The 17,513-nt window shown below is 36.8% G+C and overlaps 1 protein-coding gene across 7 annotated transcripts in view; it reads right to left on the reverse strand.

Moving 5' to 3' along the window:
• rgs3 (regulator of G-protein signaling 3) overlaps positions 1–17,513 on the reverse strand; it is a 168,714-nt gene that overhangs the window by 42,891 nt on the left and 108,310 nt on the right. Inside the window, exon 1 of one of the 7 annotated variants that reach the window (XM_015392486.1) lies at positions 15,368–15,569. The exons of 5 other annotated variants lie outside the window; for them this stretch is intronic. In XM_015392486.1, coding sequence (XP_015247972.1) covers positions 15,368–15,421 — 54 coding nt within the window. In that variant the 5' untranslated portion in view covers positions 15,422–15,569. Of the gene's footprint in view, positions 1–8,726; positions 8,872–15,367; positions 15,570–17,513 lie in introns of those variants that run through there. One more of the 7 variants, XM_015392491.1, reaches the window with a different exon arrangement.

A 17,513-nucleotide genomic window follows, 5' to 3' on the forward strand; every position in this document is an offset into this window, starting at 1 on the left:
AGCTCTCACTAATGCGTGTGCATATGCATATGCACAATGCACATTCTCAAATGCATCGCAAAGTCAGCAGTGATTCAGCAAAGCCACGTCTGTCTTGCTGCTTCAATTAGATAGCAAGCAAACAAAACCTGAACTAAACAAGCAAGGAGAACGAGATGCAGATCGAGAGCCCGAATAGATGAAGGTGACAAAGTGGATAAGACAAGCAGAAGGGAAGAGGGAAGTCACTGAATGGCAATGAAACAGAAATGAGATGAGTAAGTGAGAGAGGAGGGGAGAGGTTCAGCATCTAAGTTCTCATTAAAATGATGCTAGTTCATCAGCAAAACTAAAAAAACAAACCGAAAAAAAAAAAAAGAATGTTAAGCTTGGTGACTTCTCGGTCCATTATCTATGACATTGATGTATCACATTAGAGATGGTGCCTTTATTTACAATTACTGCCAGAAGGCAGTGATGCTGGGTTCTCCCATTTGTCTCCTGTGGGTAATCAAGCCTACATACATTTCACTGACTGAGAGTTCACATTTCTTTAAAAAAATCCTTTATTATTAGCCTAACCTACCTAGTATTAATAATGGCAATAAAAAATAAGACAGCAAACATTTTTATGGAAAGAAAACAATATAAAATACTTAATAAAAAAAATGCTTAGTTTGAGGAAGATTGTGTTTTTATTTAATCAAATCAAAAAATCTATGAAAAAATTTACACTAACTTCATGTCTTGTCTAAGCTGTTGAGGAGGCAGCTATTGGCAACAAGACAGAAAACAAAGACCAAAATACAGGAAATGAGAACAGAAAAATAATGTAGAATCCAACAAAAAAACAAACAAAGAACCTAAATACAAAGAAGGAGCGATGAGAGACATTCAAATCATGTGACAATGATCTATCAAATGCAAAACAGAAAATCAATAAGGATGCAATTTCAATATTTGAAAGCATGCATGTATCGGCTGATTTACATAAATGGAAAAAATATGAAGATACCACAATTATCAGTCGGCCAATGTGTTAGTCTTTCTCTAATACAAACTAGCATAATCTAAGACTAATTTGTTACATACTTTATAGGAAGTTATTGTCTGTTCAAACTAAATGTTTTCATTCATAATGTCCTGCCAATGTACATGCTACACTTTGGGGAAAAAATTAACTCATGTTCACTATGAGAACAAATCATCAACTTTTATCCCTGGCTTTTGTTTCTTAGCTTTGTTTTTCCTATGATCAAAAATCATTAAACACCTTAGAAACACCTATCAAAACATATCTGGGTAAATATTATTTCCTCAGTTGTGCTTTGGTCTTTAAATAGAATACGGGATAAAAAGAAAAACTAATAAACTCTGAATCTATATGATCTACATTTATATGTATATGAATGAAAAAGAAGATCATTTTCGAAATAAGATGTGCTTGGGAGGAGGAATATCGCTGACATTATTTCCTGCATTCTATCACCCAGGGATAATCATGTGACCTCATGTGTCCCATAGTTACCACGGCAACAAGAAACCCATCCCAGGGGGAGCAGCTGCACCAGGCATTTTCCAAAAGCTAAAGGTGGGTCTTATATAACCTCACAGGTTATTTCATCTTAACCCCAACCTGTCATTCCTAACAGAATCAGGGGGCCTTCTCCCCTTCTTCATTATAGTTTGCTGCATCATCCCTGTTTTTAGAGAAGCTATAAAAGTAAATATATATTGTCTATTTGTAGCAACAGGTGGTTTAATGTATCAAACACATTACTACTAAAATCATTTTTCTGATTCATCTCATTAAGTCCATCTCATTCAGATAAGACGAAGGTGTCAAAAATCTTGAGTACTAGCATACGCTCCCCTCCTCTTTGCCCCTCCCTGTCAATATCTGCGCTCTCTTAGTCACAGACTCTCAGTAACAGCAGTTTGGCTGAATGTCTGCCAACGTTTGACTCGCCTTTTCCCTGTTCAATACCTTCCTTTACTCACTGAGTGATCTCATTGATTTCTTTAAAGAATGTGTAAGGTTAGATAAATTTAGAGAGCGCATCCTGTTTACATAGCCCAGAGGGCAAACTTAAAACAAACACATTGATGCAAAAAAAAAAGGCCAAGAACACGGTTAATCATATTTCTTTTGATTGTGCTATTCTCATCCAACATTGAGTGAATCATTATAACTGTCCATAAAAGAACCATTTGATAAACAGAACACTACATTTTTTTTAAGTTGGATTTTTGTTTATTATCTATTTCCATATTAATATATCCAGTCTGGCAACCTCAGATTAATTATAGATGCCATAAAAAGAGAGAAAGAATAGTGGTTGTCACCCAAGAAAACCCCCCTCCAAATATTGCTCTGCAGGTGTAATCTCACCTTAGTATTGAAAAAAGGAAACTGTTTTCCTATATCACTGACTGGAAGAATACATTTCAGATCAACCCCATTCAAATAAATAACCAGACTTACCAATATCATTACAATAAACAACATTTTTCTGAATAAAATCCTGAAAGATGAGACGCCATACTCAGCATAGCTAGTTGGTCTAATCTCCCAGAACTACTTGTGCCGTAATCTTACTAAATAATTATAGCTCCACTGAGAAAACTGCTTCTAAACAACCATAGATGATTTAAAACGTTCTTAAAGCAATTAGAAGGAAGTCTTCCTCCACTAAGTGACCATCTTACTTTCCACTGTACAAACCCCAAGCTTGCTGTAATCTATTAGTCATGAGACCATTTTCCAATTTTCTAAGTGCTGATCTTGCACCTCAGAAATATGTACATCAGTTTAGGTGTGTATCGTAGACAGATGACATAACTCCACTGCAAGTAAAGAATTATTTTAAGTCTAAATGCTGCTGCTAATGCTGTTTTTCCTCCATTTCTTCCCTCCACAACAATGAAAGAGCATGTTGTATGAACAATTCAATGGTCCCCTTTTGAAAAAAAGAAGTTTGCTACAGTAAATGAGTTGATGTCTGCAAGCATCAAACCATTTCTTTTTTATATAATGCTCTGGAAAGCAGAATGAAATCCTGATTATAAACTTCTTAAAGGTTTTCTGCTTATGAATGGTACAACTGAGTCTGTAGCACAAAGATTTAAAATCAGGTTAAAATCCCTCCACATCTCCTGCAAGCCTGCAAAGCAAAAACAAAATATTCAAGCTGATATCAGTGCACTGCATCCCATGGAAAATTGCTGTTGGGGTCTCCTTTGGGGATGCAATGCTGGCTGTTTTTCTCCCTCAAGAGTGATAGCAAACCTGTTTGTGAGACTAATTTTCCACCAAATATGGCCATGCACGCAAGTTGTTTATTTGCCCTTAAGTCAAATTATATGTTCCAATCTAGGTCACAGGTTGCCTTATAAACTGGAACACTCAGACCTGCACAATCCATTTTCCTGATTCCTCCAATCACATGTTGGGTCTAAAATAAAGCAGGTCTGTACACTGTAATATATATAGGATGTTAGTCCAAATGCATGCAGCTGCAGTATATGTAAGCCATTATGTTTGCCTTTGGGTCTGCCCCACTTAAATATATTTTAAAAAATGTTGTTACATGTGCTATCGAGAACAATATGCAATCGGAAGATATAGGAGTGAACCACTGCTGGGTGAAATTACCAAAAGCCCTTTGAATGGCTTGAACAAGTAGATGATCAATTCCTTAATAGCCTTATGAAATGCACTGCAATGCACCAGCCTTTTTTGCAATGGATTTCACCGAGTGAAGAATAGCAAGACAGTAATAGTTATCTGCCATTTTGATCAGACCAAAAGGGAGAAAAAAGAAAAACACGAAAAAGGAAAACAAAGAGCATAAGGGGGAAGGGTGAATGTGTAAAAGGTGTCTTAAATAATAAAAGAGAACACTTAAACCAACTACCAGCTTCAGTCTGTGAGGCAGACACCCCTTTCCTATTTGATAAAGCTTTTAATCGAAGTTGCACGGTTTATCCTGAGCTATATATGCTGCCATAGGCTTCAGCTGCTGGAAGACATACGTAGGGATCACTTTTCATCATTCTACTTATTTCCACTTCTGTTCTTAAATTACAATATGCCTGATTTGTGAGTTCAACTTTTAACTTAATATTCCCCATGCTTTTTGTCATCGTCATAGCTTTGTCTGGCCTGGCAACATTCTAGAGGGAGATATCAGTTGGGCTGCAGCCCTCAACACTTTTGCAAAAATAGATTGTAAAGTTGGACCTGATTTAAGTACCTAAGTCCTGTTTCTCTCATTTACATAGCTATGGGCTCAGCTTTTTACAAGCCTTTTGAAATGCAAGTCAGGGATGGACGTCTTGAGATTGTTCTTGTTCTTTGAGACCATTTTTGACTTATTAAACATTTCACAGTCTTGCACCCGGCTTCAGATCTTTATGCCTCGGTCATGGCCTTGGTCATATTTTGTCAAGCGTTCACAAATACTATCAAGACCAGATAAAAAATATGTAGTTCAATAAAAAAAAATAAAATAATAATAATATTAAAACAAAACTCAACTCCCTTTGATATTCACCTACAAACACATGTTGCACTGCATGTGAAATAAAGACAGCACCAGGAATTTAGAACATTACTGGATCCTGCCCTCCCAGACTAAATACGGATTTGTTATTGCTAATAATGACTGTGAAATCTTACTGTGACAATGTTTACCACCATTGCATTTACAGTAGTTCTTTGATTATTATGGCTTTTGATCTATTGCTTTAAAAAGCAAACATATACCTACAGTCTTGTTTTCACTGAAAACACACCTGCTGGCTCACCACCAAACATGTCCTTGGTTTTAAAAGTTATTGCATTTGTTTTTCAAAATAATGAGGAATTTAAAGAAAATGAAAAAAAAATCACCAGGCAACAAAATTAATTAAAACACATTCATAATACTCAATTTAGCTAAGTAGATAAATAAAAAAAATAAATAAATAAATAAAAAATAGATGTTACATTTATATAGAAAACAAACACCAACGCTAGTGCAACATAGTGCTATTAGCTATTCAATCAACCTTTCAAATTCAAAAACAAACTCATATTCAGCATGAGATTCCCCCGCCCCCAGCTTGTACCTAACATTCTGGCCAACAATATGGGAATGTCAGCTGTAAAGACCGAGCTTACGAGATTCAACGCTTTACATGTAAAACTCAGCACATAAAGGCCAATAATGAGGTCAATTCCACACAGCTAAAAACAAACATTTGGTCTTAGCTTCACTGTTATAGGTTCATAATCCATGTAAGATAAAATATTTTCATATGGCCAACCAAATACTGTCTTCTTTCAGCTATGTGATTTTCAAAAGCTGACATGGTTTCGAATGGCTCTGATGATTTGCTCGATATGTCAGTCATTAATAAGTATTCTGTGCATACTTGAAAAAAACAAGCATCCAAATTTGATCCACTTAACAAATCCATCTAAATTCAAATAATAAATAAATATATTCATATGCCCAGGATATTTATATGTATTCTTAGGAGCAGTAAGCTTTGAATTGACCATGTTCAAAAGAAGATAAATATATATATATATACATATATATAAAGTCAACAACAAAATGCAAGTGGATGTCTGCTGTAATCACATGCTCAATGAGGAGGAGCAAATTCTGCAAGGTTTGTAATTCTAACTGGCCTTTAACGGGACATTTTGGCTTGTTTTCTTTTTTTATTTAGTTAGATTAAATCTAGATCAATCTGGAGACCCAGTAACACAGAATGTAAATAATTCTTTCAGAGCCTAAGCTCATATCCGTATATTTTCAGAGCCATTGGTACAATGGAAAATCACAATTCTCTTAATAACGATGGATGGTCCCTGAGCAGACAATACAAGTGGCACAACAATAAAAATAACATACTGCTGTCACAAACAGTGGTTGGTCTATTGACTCATCATTAGGTCTAAATGTTTTATTCTACTTAACTGAAATACGTATAAGACTAAATGTCCTTATTTCTCTACCCCCTTGTTTTTATTAGGTTGTATTTGTCTTTGCTTTTCAGGGGTTGTATTGTTCTGGTTTTTGCTGCATTCTCAACAATACTAAAATTATTGATTAAATATGCTTCTTTTGGATAACATTGATATTTGACATACTTAAAATATGTTGATAAGTTTACAATGGAATTGAATGCAATAATTAAGCAATGTGTGAAAAGCCTGAAGCAAATGTAATGCTTTAAAAACAAATCTACATTTAAAGGATCAACTTATAATGAACTGTAGCTTTTAAAATATTTCATTATGAAATAATGAATAGAAACATCCCTCTGTTTTAAAATGATCCTACATCACCCATTCACCCCCGTCACTGACACAATATTCACATACTGCATATCTGGACTTCTTTTTATAAAAAGTAAATAATGCTCAAAATGTTTTTGCAGTCAGTGGGTACTTTGACATTCACATTAACATCTACTGTTAAACCGGGCACTGAAGGACTTCTGGAGAATAAAGTAAAAATCCACGCCACATGGACTGCAACCCTAAAATGCAATAGAAAGGCCCTGGGTATCAGACTTACAAAAATGCAACTAAATGTTAAAGAAATGATAACATTTGTTTAATGTTGTTCATTCTCATGCCACACCACGCCAATGTCTACATTACTGAAGAATCCATTATCCCCTGACTTGTCTAATACATAAAGAGATCCCAGTAGCAGGCCTGTTAAAGCTATTTGCTGATTAATTTAGCAAAAATATTTTCCTACATAGGAGCCCTAACAGACGTTAAGCATTACCTCTTTAATCAAAGATTTTGAGAATCTTATGTAGTAACATACTTTACATTTCACATCCTTTATCCCATTAGAAAAGGATTAGACAAAATGTCCATATTACGCTCATAATTTACAGAAGAAAGAAAACTAGATGCTTTCCAAAACATAGTGCTTTATATTTAGAAAAAATGGGTTTTAAGAAATACAAACATGCAGTAAGTGGAAAAATAGCACATTGTGACCATTGCTTTTTTTCTCAGTGGCTGTAAAACAGCTTGAAGTAAACAGTTGAAGTAATTGCTGTCCTGGTTCCCTCTTGGGTTTAGTCATCTATCATACAGATTCAGTATCAGGTACGTGGCATATGTCTACCCCAACTTATCCCCCCAACAAGGTTACCATGATCAACTCACATTAATACATCCACGCAAGGTAAATCAAACTTGTCAGGTGGAATCATGTAACCTATTTCTACTCCTATTTTTGCATTTAAATATGTTTAAGAATAGAGAGAACCTCTTAGACCTAAACAGACAAGGCACTGTCTACGCCAAGCAGGGAGAACAGAGGATGAGTCCAGTTTGTAAAGCTATTATTGGTGAAAGCTTAGGGTTCAGACAGAGAATGTCATTGACGTAACTTGCCCCATGACGCTAGACAGATGATGACACTTTGAATACTGAGGAAGATGGAAAAAGGCCTTTACAGAAAACGATGTGAGGGCATAAATCAGCCATGGCCAGAGGGTCAATCCTCCAGTGTGATGGTAAGAAGAGTAACATAGTTAATACACCTCAAAGAAAAAACTAGGGTTTTGGCGATGTTAAGATAAGGCTCTGGAAAATAAATGATGGTCATAGAGTTATGCTTTGTATGCTGCAAATACGAACGCATTTGTTCTTTTTGTTTCTCCCGTTCATTGTAAGTATTTGTGTCTGAGTGACAAACAAGGCCTTGTTATGAGTGTGACTCTGTTTCCTGGGTTATAACAAACATCTCATTTGTTCAAGCTGGGACTGCAGAGCCTGCTGATAATTCCCAATCATGTTTGTCTGCATGTGTACGCAGTATCCTGGGATAGACAGATGTTTACTGCTGATTATGAATAACTGTAAGGCTCTTGCGGTTATATCTAACCATAATCGTCTCAGAGTCAACACCTATAACACAGAAAATGATGTTATTGATTATTCTTTTACGTATTAACAGTCACATAACACATATTGCATCTAGTTCTCCATGTTTTTTTTTTAAATCCATTATAAGAAGAATATCGCCCAACCATTCTCCTGATGAGCAGAAGCAAAAAGCTATTTTCTCAGTATGCTTCCTGTTGTTTTTCCCCTGTGGTCCCCCACTTTGCTCCCTCCTTCTGTTTGTATCACTTTCAGCCTGACTCCAACATGGTTTAGAGTATGTCCTTTAAATGGCCATCATCTATCGTCCCTTCACACTATGACTTTCCAGCTATCTGACAAAGTAACTCAAATCTTTGGGAAAAAGCCAAAAAGTATGACTAATATTAAAATAACAAATAGAGTACTGAGGTTGAAGAACCACTGCCTGCAATTCTTGTCCATGTGCGGTAGTTTTAAAAGGACAATCATATTAGAGAGATAATAAACCTGCAGGATGATAATAAAGGATAAAAGGTGGGGGGAAAAAGGTTTATTCAAAGGTTGAATGTATAAAAATTTAACACATCAGCAACATACACTCTTCATCTTGGACTGTCATAAGTTTGTCCCACTTAAATGGACTTGTATTAGATTCAGGCATCCTTCCTCTCATGGTCCTCTCTCCTTCTAACATCCATAACCAAACTTGTTTTTTTCTCCCAGCTTCATGACAGTCATAGGAACTCAAAATACCTGTGTGAGTTCCCAACCAACCATTTACATGAAATTGCTTCTCACAGAGCACTAATGATGCCTCGAAGTGAAGAAAAATAAAGTAACAGAGCAGAAACCCTACCTGGCAAGAAGTAGCAGTTCTAGGTTATAATCCACTAAAGACAGATAGAGGCTCTCCACACATCCCCATTAAAGTGGCCTACTTCCGCTGTCAAACTGGTGTGTGTGTCTGTAGCTGGCCAGCTGAGCTGGTGTGTGATTCTGTCAATGTGGGCTAGGCCAACTGAACTGTGCAGATCTACAGAGTCTGAGAGCGAGCGAGAGGGAGAGAGAGATAGAGAGAGAGAGAGAGAGAGAGAGAGAGAGAAATGCCCAAGAGACAAAGTAGGTAGACTCCCAAGCTGCACAAACAAGTGGGAAGGAAAGGAAAGGAGAAGCTGCAGAGGGGGGAGGAGACAGAGATAATAAGAAGAGGATAACGACTGAAGGAAGAGAGAGACATGACTGTCCACAGAGCAGTGTGACTGCTCTGTGATGTCCTCTGTGATTTCACGTGTGCATCTGCAAATATTGGTCAGCATGTGTGTGGACATATTGCATCCATTTGTGCTTCTAAACCACTCACGCCCTTAGTTTTCTTTGTGAAGACATTAGGGCACTACAGTATGGTCCCACAGGATGTACAAAGAGCACAATGGACACATAGCTACTGTAAACACACACTGGAGCACAAACAGGGAGAAAAACGCACATCTTTAGGGTGCACATAATGCAACCACTGTTAAAGAATCACTATATATAAAGCTGCACACATGTCATATTTTAAAGAGTTTACATCTGGAGGGAAAAATATTAATTTGCTGAGCAGCAGCTGTTAAGCTCACAGCCCTAAAAGGCAGTTTATTATAAGGTTGACTGCAAAAGCAAACAACATGGTTAGCTACACGTTCTTAAACTCTCCTTCTGTACAAATCACTGGTACTTTAGAAAATGTCCAAATACTAATATGTCCTTTATGGTGCTTTAAATATAGGGATATAAGGTCAAACAAACATAGCATAGCGCCTGAAATCTGCATGTGATGAAGTTCAAATGTCCAATTTTAATTCGAAAAACACCATTAGATTTAAATATTTCATTAATTATTTGGTAACTCACAGAAAGGAAAATGTCCTTCAAAAGCATTTAGAGCACTTATGGTAGTTGTCATTACTAATTATATCCTTTCTCCATAATTATTTCTATGTGTTTTCTAGCATGAACTCTGCAGCTTTATATATAGACATGTTTGTGTTCTGTAAGTGCTCAGTGTCACTGCCTGCCAAATTTCCAGACTTGGATGACATGAATGGAACGTCTGTAAATGAAGGATCTCAATATAGAAGAGGACTGGAAGGATTTTATGGAGGTTGTGATGTGTAATTCATGGCTTCACATTTGTTTCTGTCTGCAACGTTCTCATTATAACAGACTGAAAGATTTTGGCGCTCTTAACAGAATGACTTGCATGGACTACCGTAATCTTAAGTTCTACAATATCATATTCACTTGAAGTGAGAGTTTATCTACTGAAGATAAAATAAATATAATTTTAAAAGATAAATATATAATAGCGGCCATATAAGTAATTTTTTTTCCTTTTTACCACTTTTTTTTTTTTTTTTTTTACACACAATACCAAATCCTCAGCAAAGAGGCATATTTAATAAAATGGTAACATCAATAAAAACACCAAGTGTTTTTAAATGTATGTAAATCAGCCTCTATGTAAATTAAATTAATTTGTTAAGTAAAGTCATGCCTAAAAATATACACTTTTAAATGCATTATTGCTTCCTGTACTAAATCACTAATCACTACAGAAATCCAATTTGATTTGTGATTTAGATTTTAAAGATGAGAGAAAAAATATATCTATGGGAAAAAATGTGTATTAGATAATTATGAATATGTTAAATAATAAGAAACAATATTTATTAGGCACAAAATATATTTTTTCATGCACATATTTGAATTAAACATAGAAATGTTTACATTTACAGACAGAAATATTGTCCCTTTTTTATGCATTGAATTTGAGACATTTTGTGTTTTCCATACATGCTGCAGTTGCAATTAGTTCTATATATAAACTTCGGTTTGTATTAACTGCTTAGAACTGAGCTGAAAATGTTATAATCGAAAACTTTCTTTAGCATTTCAGTCTCTGCAGATTTATCTTCTTTTTATTTACGACTGTTTACATCTGAGGTTCTGAGGTGGACGAGCCTCATGTCATTTCTGAGCAAATTAGGTCAAATTAGAACAACATAGTGTCAACTAGCGAAGATAAACTACAGATCCCTGACAATTACTGCTGGTTCCATAAATGCCATAAGAGCACAACCAAATGCTGAAGACCGCCGGACAGCAGGGGAAAATATTCCGATGTTAACATGTGCCAAGAGCTGGAGGTATGTTCCTCAGGTATGAATTGCGGTTCTATATCACAGCTCTCAATTTCAGTTTGTTCACGTTAATGACAAATCTTCCTCTTGCTCAAGGGTTACCTGTGCACTACCACAGGGATCAGTGCTAGGACCAGTTCCCTTTCCTATATATATGCTCCCAATCCGTATAATTATTAGACAGCATGGAATTCATTTTTCAAAGACCACAGTCTTTGAAAAAGACTTTGGATGGGATTCCACTGATCTCAGATGATAACAATACAAATCTTGGTATTATTTTTGATCAAGAAGTGTCATTTTAATCCCACATCAAATAGGTTTCTAAAATTTCCTTCTTTCATCTGCACAATATTGCAAACATTTGAAATATCTTGTCGAGGGGTGATGCTGAGAAACTAGTCCATGCATATGTTACTTCAAGGCTGGCCTAATTCTTTACTATCAGGAAGTCCACAAACTGTAGTTAAAAGCCTTCAGCTGATCCAAAATGCTGCAGCCAGAGTTTTGATGAAAATTAAAAAGAGAGATCATATCTCTCCTATCCTAGCTTCTTTTCTTTGGTTTAATGTCAAATTAAGAATAGAATTTAAAATCCCCCTTCTCACATATAAAGCCTTAAATGGCCAAGCTCCATTGTATATCACACATACGATTGTTCCTTATGTTCCTAACAGAGCACTTCGCTCTCAATCTGCAGGTTTACTAGTGGTTCCTAGAATTTCTAAAAATAGAATGGGAGGCAGATCTTTTAGTTTTCAGGCTCCTCTCCTGTGGAACCAACTACCAGTTTTAGTCCGCGAGGCAGACACCCTGTCTACTTTTAGGGGTAGGCTTAAAACGTTCCTTTTTAATAAAGCTTATAGTTAGACTGGCTCAAGTTACCCTGAGTTATCTCTATAGTTTTGCTACTATATGCTTAGACTGCTGGAGGACATAGGAACCCCCATTTCATCATTATGCTTCATTCTATCTATATTCTCCCACTCTGCAGAATCTGTTAGTTCAATCTCTAACGTTATGCTCTTTCTCCTTTTTCTCAAAGTAGATTTGCCTCGTCTGTTCCTGTTTGGCTGTGACACCATCCTGGACCGACATATCAGCTGTGCTGCTGCCATCAACACCTTTGTTTATACATGTTCGAGATTGGCCTTTTTTTCAGTGTATTCCTGTGTCTCTGACTGTGACTAGCTAGATGTGCTCTTTTCATCCTCTGACATGCGGCAACTGGCTCAGAGCTTGTCTGCCTGGCTGTGTGTTTCCTGGACGGGGTCGCCTTTTACAGTTGCTTTTTGTATCTCTACTACTTTCTGTATGCCTGCTTCTGTCTCCTTGAACTCCAGTCGGCCTCTGCAGATGGCCGCTCACACTGAGCCTGGTTCTGCTGGAGGCTTCTTCCTGTTTAAAGGGAGTTTTTCCTCTCCACTGTCACTACAAGCATGCTTAGTGTGAGGGATTGCCTTCGAGCCAATGAGTCGATCAACTAGTTTTACTTTAATACAAAACTTTGAATCAATTCGTCTGTATAATATCATAAACTGTAAAGTGCCTTGAGATGACATGTGTTGTGAATTGGTGCTATATAAATAAAGTAAATTGATTGGATTATATCAAAGCCTAGCCCAAAGCGGAGAGGAGGGTTAAGACTCTGTGTTTTCTGGTTTATACCTGTAACATAGCGAGGATTCAGTAATTTGCCAGAACATCTTTAAAAAACTCAAAGAAGTTGCATCATCGGCCTAACAGTGTCATGCGAATGTGGGGTGGGAGTACTTCCCCAATACTACAAAAAAAAAATCAAAAAATTATTTTATGAAACAAAATGAAGCCAAAAAGGAGTTAAACAAACTTTACATTGAAGAGGAAAGCTCTATGTTTACATCTCTAAGCTTTCTCTACCCTCTTCTCTCCTAAGAAGAGGTCACTCCCATATAAACACTTTAAATAACATTTTATGATGTTTATATATAAACTTACTATGAGACATGACAACAGAGTTGGACAGAAACTGTAATCGTACTGAAACCCAGAGAAATGACTCGTGTTACAGAAGGCAGCACTTTCAAATGGGCTCACTTCTTCAGAAAGTCGGCCCAGAATACCAGTTAAAGAAGGATTTAGTGTCACACCCTGCCACATCATCAAACCTAACATAATTACACCGTAAACATTTGTAAATGAGGAGACTTCACTGACTCCAGCCATATCAAGATATTTCACAGTGTTCTTAGATCAAGGACAGCCGGAATGCACAGTGACAGACCTATTTGCTAAGAATAATCCACTCTGTCTGTATGCTCCCATTTCACTCCAAAATCTTTGTTACGTACGTAATGAAGATGATCACTTTTTATCCTAATTCGATAAACTTCTTGAGAGAACATTAGCCTTAACACATAACAGGCAGGTAATATTAGAGTTTAACAGGCACAAACATGAATAATAAATATACTCCTATCAAAATAGAAATAACGAAACATTTGATTCGAACTTCATGAACATTACTATAAATATGTTGGGGTGCAAACAGGCCCCGTCTATGACCACTTAGATACAATCAGATTCAGTTTGACTCTGTATTTCTACTTCATTAACCTAATTTTCAGATTCTGCTTCGGAAATTTTGACGGAAGAATAAACAAAAGGCCAAAACACAACAATTTCAATTTTTCCTCCAATCTGACAAAAAATCGAGTTGGACGAGGTTGTGGCGTTTAGCTCTCAGTGATAGTCAGTGGGGATGATGACTCGACACGATTTTACGCAATGGGGCTTGCAAAGCTCTCAATGAGATTAATCTTTTTTTAGTCGGACTGAGCAGCAATTCAGCGGCAATATCATGATTCTGACAGGAAGAGATGCTGTTACAAAGTAAAACGCTTTTGCTTTGGGAGAAAATACAAAATAAAATCTGTTAAGAGTCAGTTTTCGAGTCGCACAGAGCATACACAGCAAGTGGGACAGACTCGTGCAAAAAGAGTCAATGATTGAAACATATTAAAAAGAATACTTTACCCATGGATAGAAGTTCAGGAGGACAGAAAATGGATAAAGTAGTGATCCTCTTTAAGCCTCACAAAAAACAAAATAACGAGGGGCAGACAAAGCAGGTAAGCACAGCGTATCTCTCACATCTTTGTGAAAAAAAAAAACTTCGATAAACTTCAGAGATCTCTCTTTTAGAATCACCTTTCTGCCTTAGTCAGCATATAAACCTTCCCACAGCATTTAATGCTGTGTTTTTTTTTCTTTAGACATAGATCTAATTATGTTTTTAATGTAGACATATGAATTTTCTCTGTCTGTTCTGCCCAGACTCGTTAAGTTGGGCTTTGCTTTATAGAATACGCCAGTGTTTTTTACAATTTTTATAACTTTTCATAACCTGTCCAAGGTAAGTGTGGGAAATTGTTTTAATTTGTGTATAGCACAGAGGCAGAAGTGATAAAATTCTGTGCAGGTCTGCTCATCCTGTAAAGTCAGAGCCTCTCTATATATACTCTATATCAACTGTTCTGACCGGCCCGGTCAGAGTCTTGACTCGGGTAGAAAACATGTGGAGAGGGCGAAAGAAAACCGCAATGCCAAGGAGACATCCAGCCTAGAAGACCTGGAGCTCATACCCAAATATAAATTAAATACCACTGGGAAAATCCAAAAAGGTGTGTCAGCAATCACAAAAGGGATTTGATTGCTGGAATATCTGGGGAAAAAATTGCATTCATAATCGAGAAAGAGAAGTGCAGCATTACTTTATTTAAATATCAGTGATTATGAGCCCAGGACTAATAACTGGAGTGGTTAACTTAACCTCATGGTATTCATTCTTTTATTTGTTCACTGAGACTTTCCCCATAAACAGAGACAGATATTGACATTTAAGAGGAGAATACACACATGCTCACACAGACACACTCCCATTGTGATCTGGCCAAAAGCTGTCAATGACTAACAAAACTGTCAGGGTTTAACAACACAACAATTCAATAAGATTTAAGGCAAGTCAGAGAAACACAACCATACGTTGTTTTTAACTCTCGATGTATAGTTCATGTGAAACTAACAAATTAATTAATTTGTTATTCTAAAAGTAGATTTCAAACATCAAGAATTTGAAATATCTACCAATGATCTCTAATAACTGGCTTAGCCTGTTTTTACAGTAAGAATAAAGCACCTACTTTAATACAGCGAACAAAACCCAAAATTAACCACATGCACAAAATTTAATTGCCTTTTCAAAGCACCACAAGTCTCTGAATGAGCTTAAAGATTGATTGGTACTGCAGAATCCCCAAAAGATTGCAAATGTTACCTTAGACACTGGCATCTGGACAGGCAGCGCTGTTGCTCGTCTGACTGAGTGCATAAAAGTGTGTTATTATTGCTGTGTGTCCCAGTGCGCAACAAAGAAAGGCAGCGTTCATCCAAATACTGTCAGCAGCAGCACAACTAGATGCAGACTCCTTATCCTGTGATATTTTTTTTATTTCAGTGTTCTTCAAAAAAGAGTGAGCACTGCTTTCTCCTCCTTGTGTCTTGTTTCTTGTCAGTGTTGTTGCTGCAGTCCCAGCTTCTACCCCAGCTCAGTGATAATGTGCATGCCAACGTGTGTGCAGAAAGACAGTGAGAAGGGAAAAGGTGGGAGGAAGGTGGGGGACTAAAAGAGGGATTTGGTTAAAAAAAAAATAGAAAGACAGATGGAACCAGAGGGAGAAACAGAGTTGTGAGCATAGAAAGGAGGAGTTGCGAAAATGTGATGTATTAAAAAACCAAGAAGGTGGAAAAAGATCAAATACAACTAACTCTGCTGAGACCAAAGCAGCCTGTGTCCTCCTTTCTCTCCCTCCCTCTTTCTCCCATTCTATCGCTTCCCCTTTCTTCCCCAACTCGCTATTTTTAGAACTTGCTCGGTCGTGAATCAAAGCCTCAATTTAAAACCTGTAAAGGAGCAGAATGGTTTGTCTTTGGTGCTTAATGACGTACAAGGAGTAACCTGCTCTGCTACGCTGACCATGCTTTGCACCTAAAAGGGAGCCACGCGATATCAGGCCTTATCTAATCATATCATGTGCTAATACAGTATATAAAGAGCTAACTAAACTGTCCTTCTAAATCCTGCTGGTTACACTGTCCAGAGTGCTTTCCATTTGAAGCCAAAGGTATGGCAGAGACAACAAGACTAGATGAGGCATAAAGTAATGAGTGACATTTAAAAGGTTGAAGATCAACTTAAGGGAAGCTGAACTTTATTGTTTCCCCTTTTCTCTGCTTGCTCCTTTTTTATTGGTTGGTTAAATGTTTACATTTTAAAATGTCGCAACTGCTATAAAATACTTGTATTAATCAAACAGTGTCCTTGGATCAAAGCAAGCCCATTAATGTCAGAATTAAATTCTTATCCCAGTTCCATTACATGCTTGGTGGAGCAGGCGTCATTTCTCACGTTGAAGAATGTGCATAATTGTACCTGAGAGGGATGGACTTCATGCTCTGCATTCCCTTCTTAGGAATGAGTCTGCGAGGCTCTTATCTACAGTACCTTCTGTGGAGATGCATTGCGGTTATGTAATTCAGTTTTGAATAGTTAAAAGGTGAGCTAAAATAAAGCCAAACATCATTTCATCATGAGAACGGCATTAATTCTTTATGCAGTTTAGGGAAATAGTTCAACACAGCACACCACAATGCTTAACATAGCTCAGCCTCGTTTATGTCTTTTGTTCTGTGTGTGAATGTGTGCATAAATATGAGAGAGAAGAAGTGCCAGCAGACACAAGAAAGGGAGGGTAGTAAAACTCAGACTACATTAGAATGAGAGAAGGAGAAAGATTCAGTGGTTTTTCTGCATTCATTTAAAAGTTGCAACATGGATTTGGGGAATGATGTCACCTTCAAGCCGAGCCTGTGGGATCTGCTAACTTTTGTGAGGATGACTACTTTCAGTGACAGAGGAAGATGACAGTACATAGTTCTCCAACTTCAGATTCAAACTTAATGAGCTAGTTAACAAATAGTGATATAAATGTTTTAACAAATTGCCAACAGCTCATTTTCACACCTTTCAATACATATTAAATACAAAGGAAAAGGGGAATTAAACTTTTAAAAACAGAATTTCTAATTTCAGAAGATTTCCTAGAACAGGGGTCACCACCTTGTACTGTTTTCAGATCAATAATCTGAAAACAGTACAACTCATCAGTGGGCTAAGATTGAAATTTTTATTTTATTCTGTTACCCTTCTTTTTTAAGTATTCATAGAGCACTTCATCATTTTAATCATTTAGAGTATTTAAGCATTTATAGATATTTCAAAATGACAGTATAATAAAGAAAATTAGGAGTTAAAAGAAACAATAAAAATATGTTTATTATGTATAAAGTTAAGGTGAATCCCTTCCTTCCTTCCTTCCTTCCTTCCTTCCTTCCTTCCTTCCTTCCTTCCTTCCTTCCTTCCT

The sequence above is a fragment of the Cyprinodon variegatus genome, unplaced genomic scaffold, assembly GCF_000732505.1.
Source record: "Cyprinodon variegatus isolate N-32 unplaced genomic scaffold, C_variegatus-1.0 Scaffold23, whole genome shotgun sequence".
Lineage (NCBI taxonomy): Eukaryota > Metazoa > Chordata > Actinopteri > Cyprinodontiformes > Cyprinodontidae > Cyprinodon > Cyprinodon variegatus.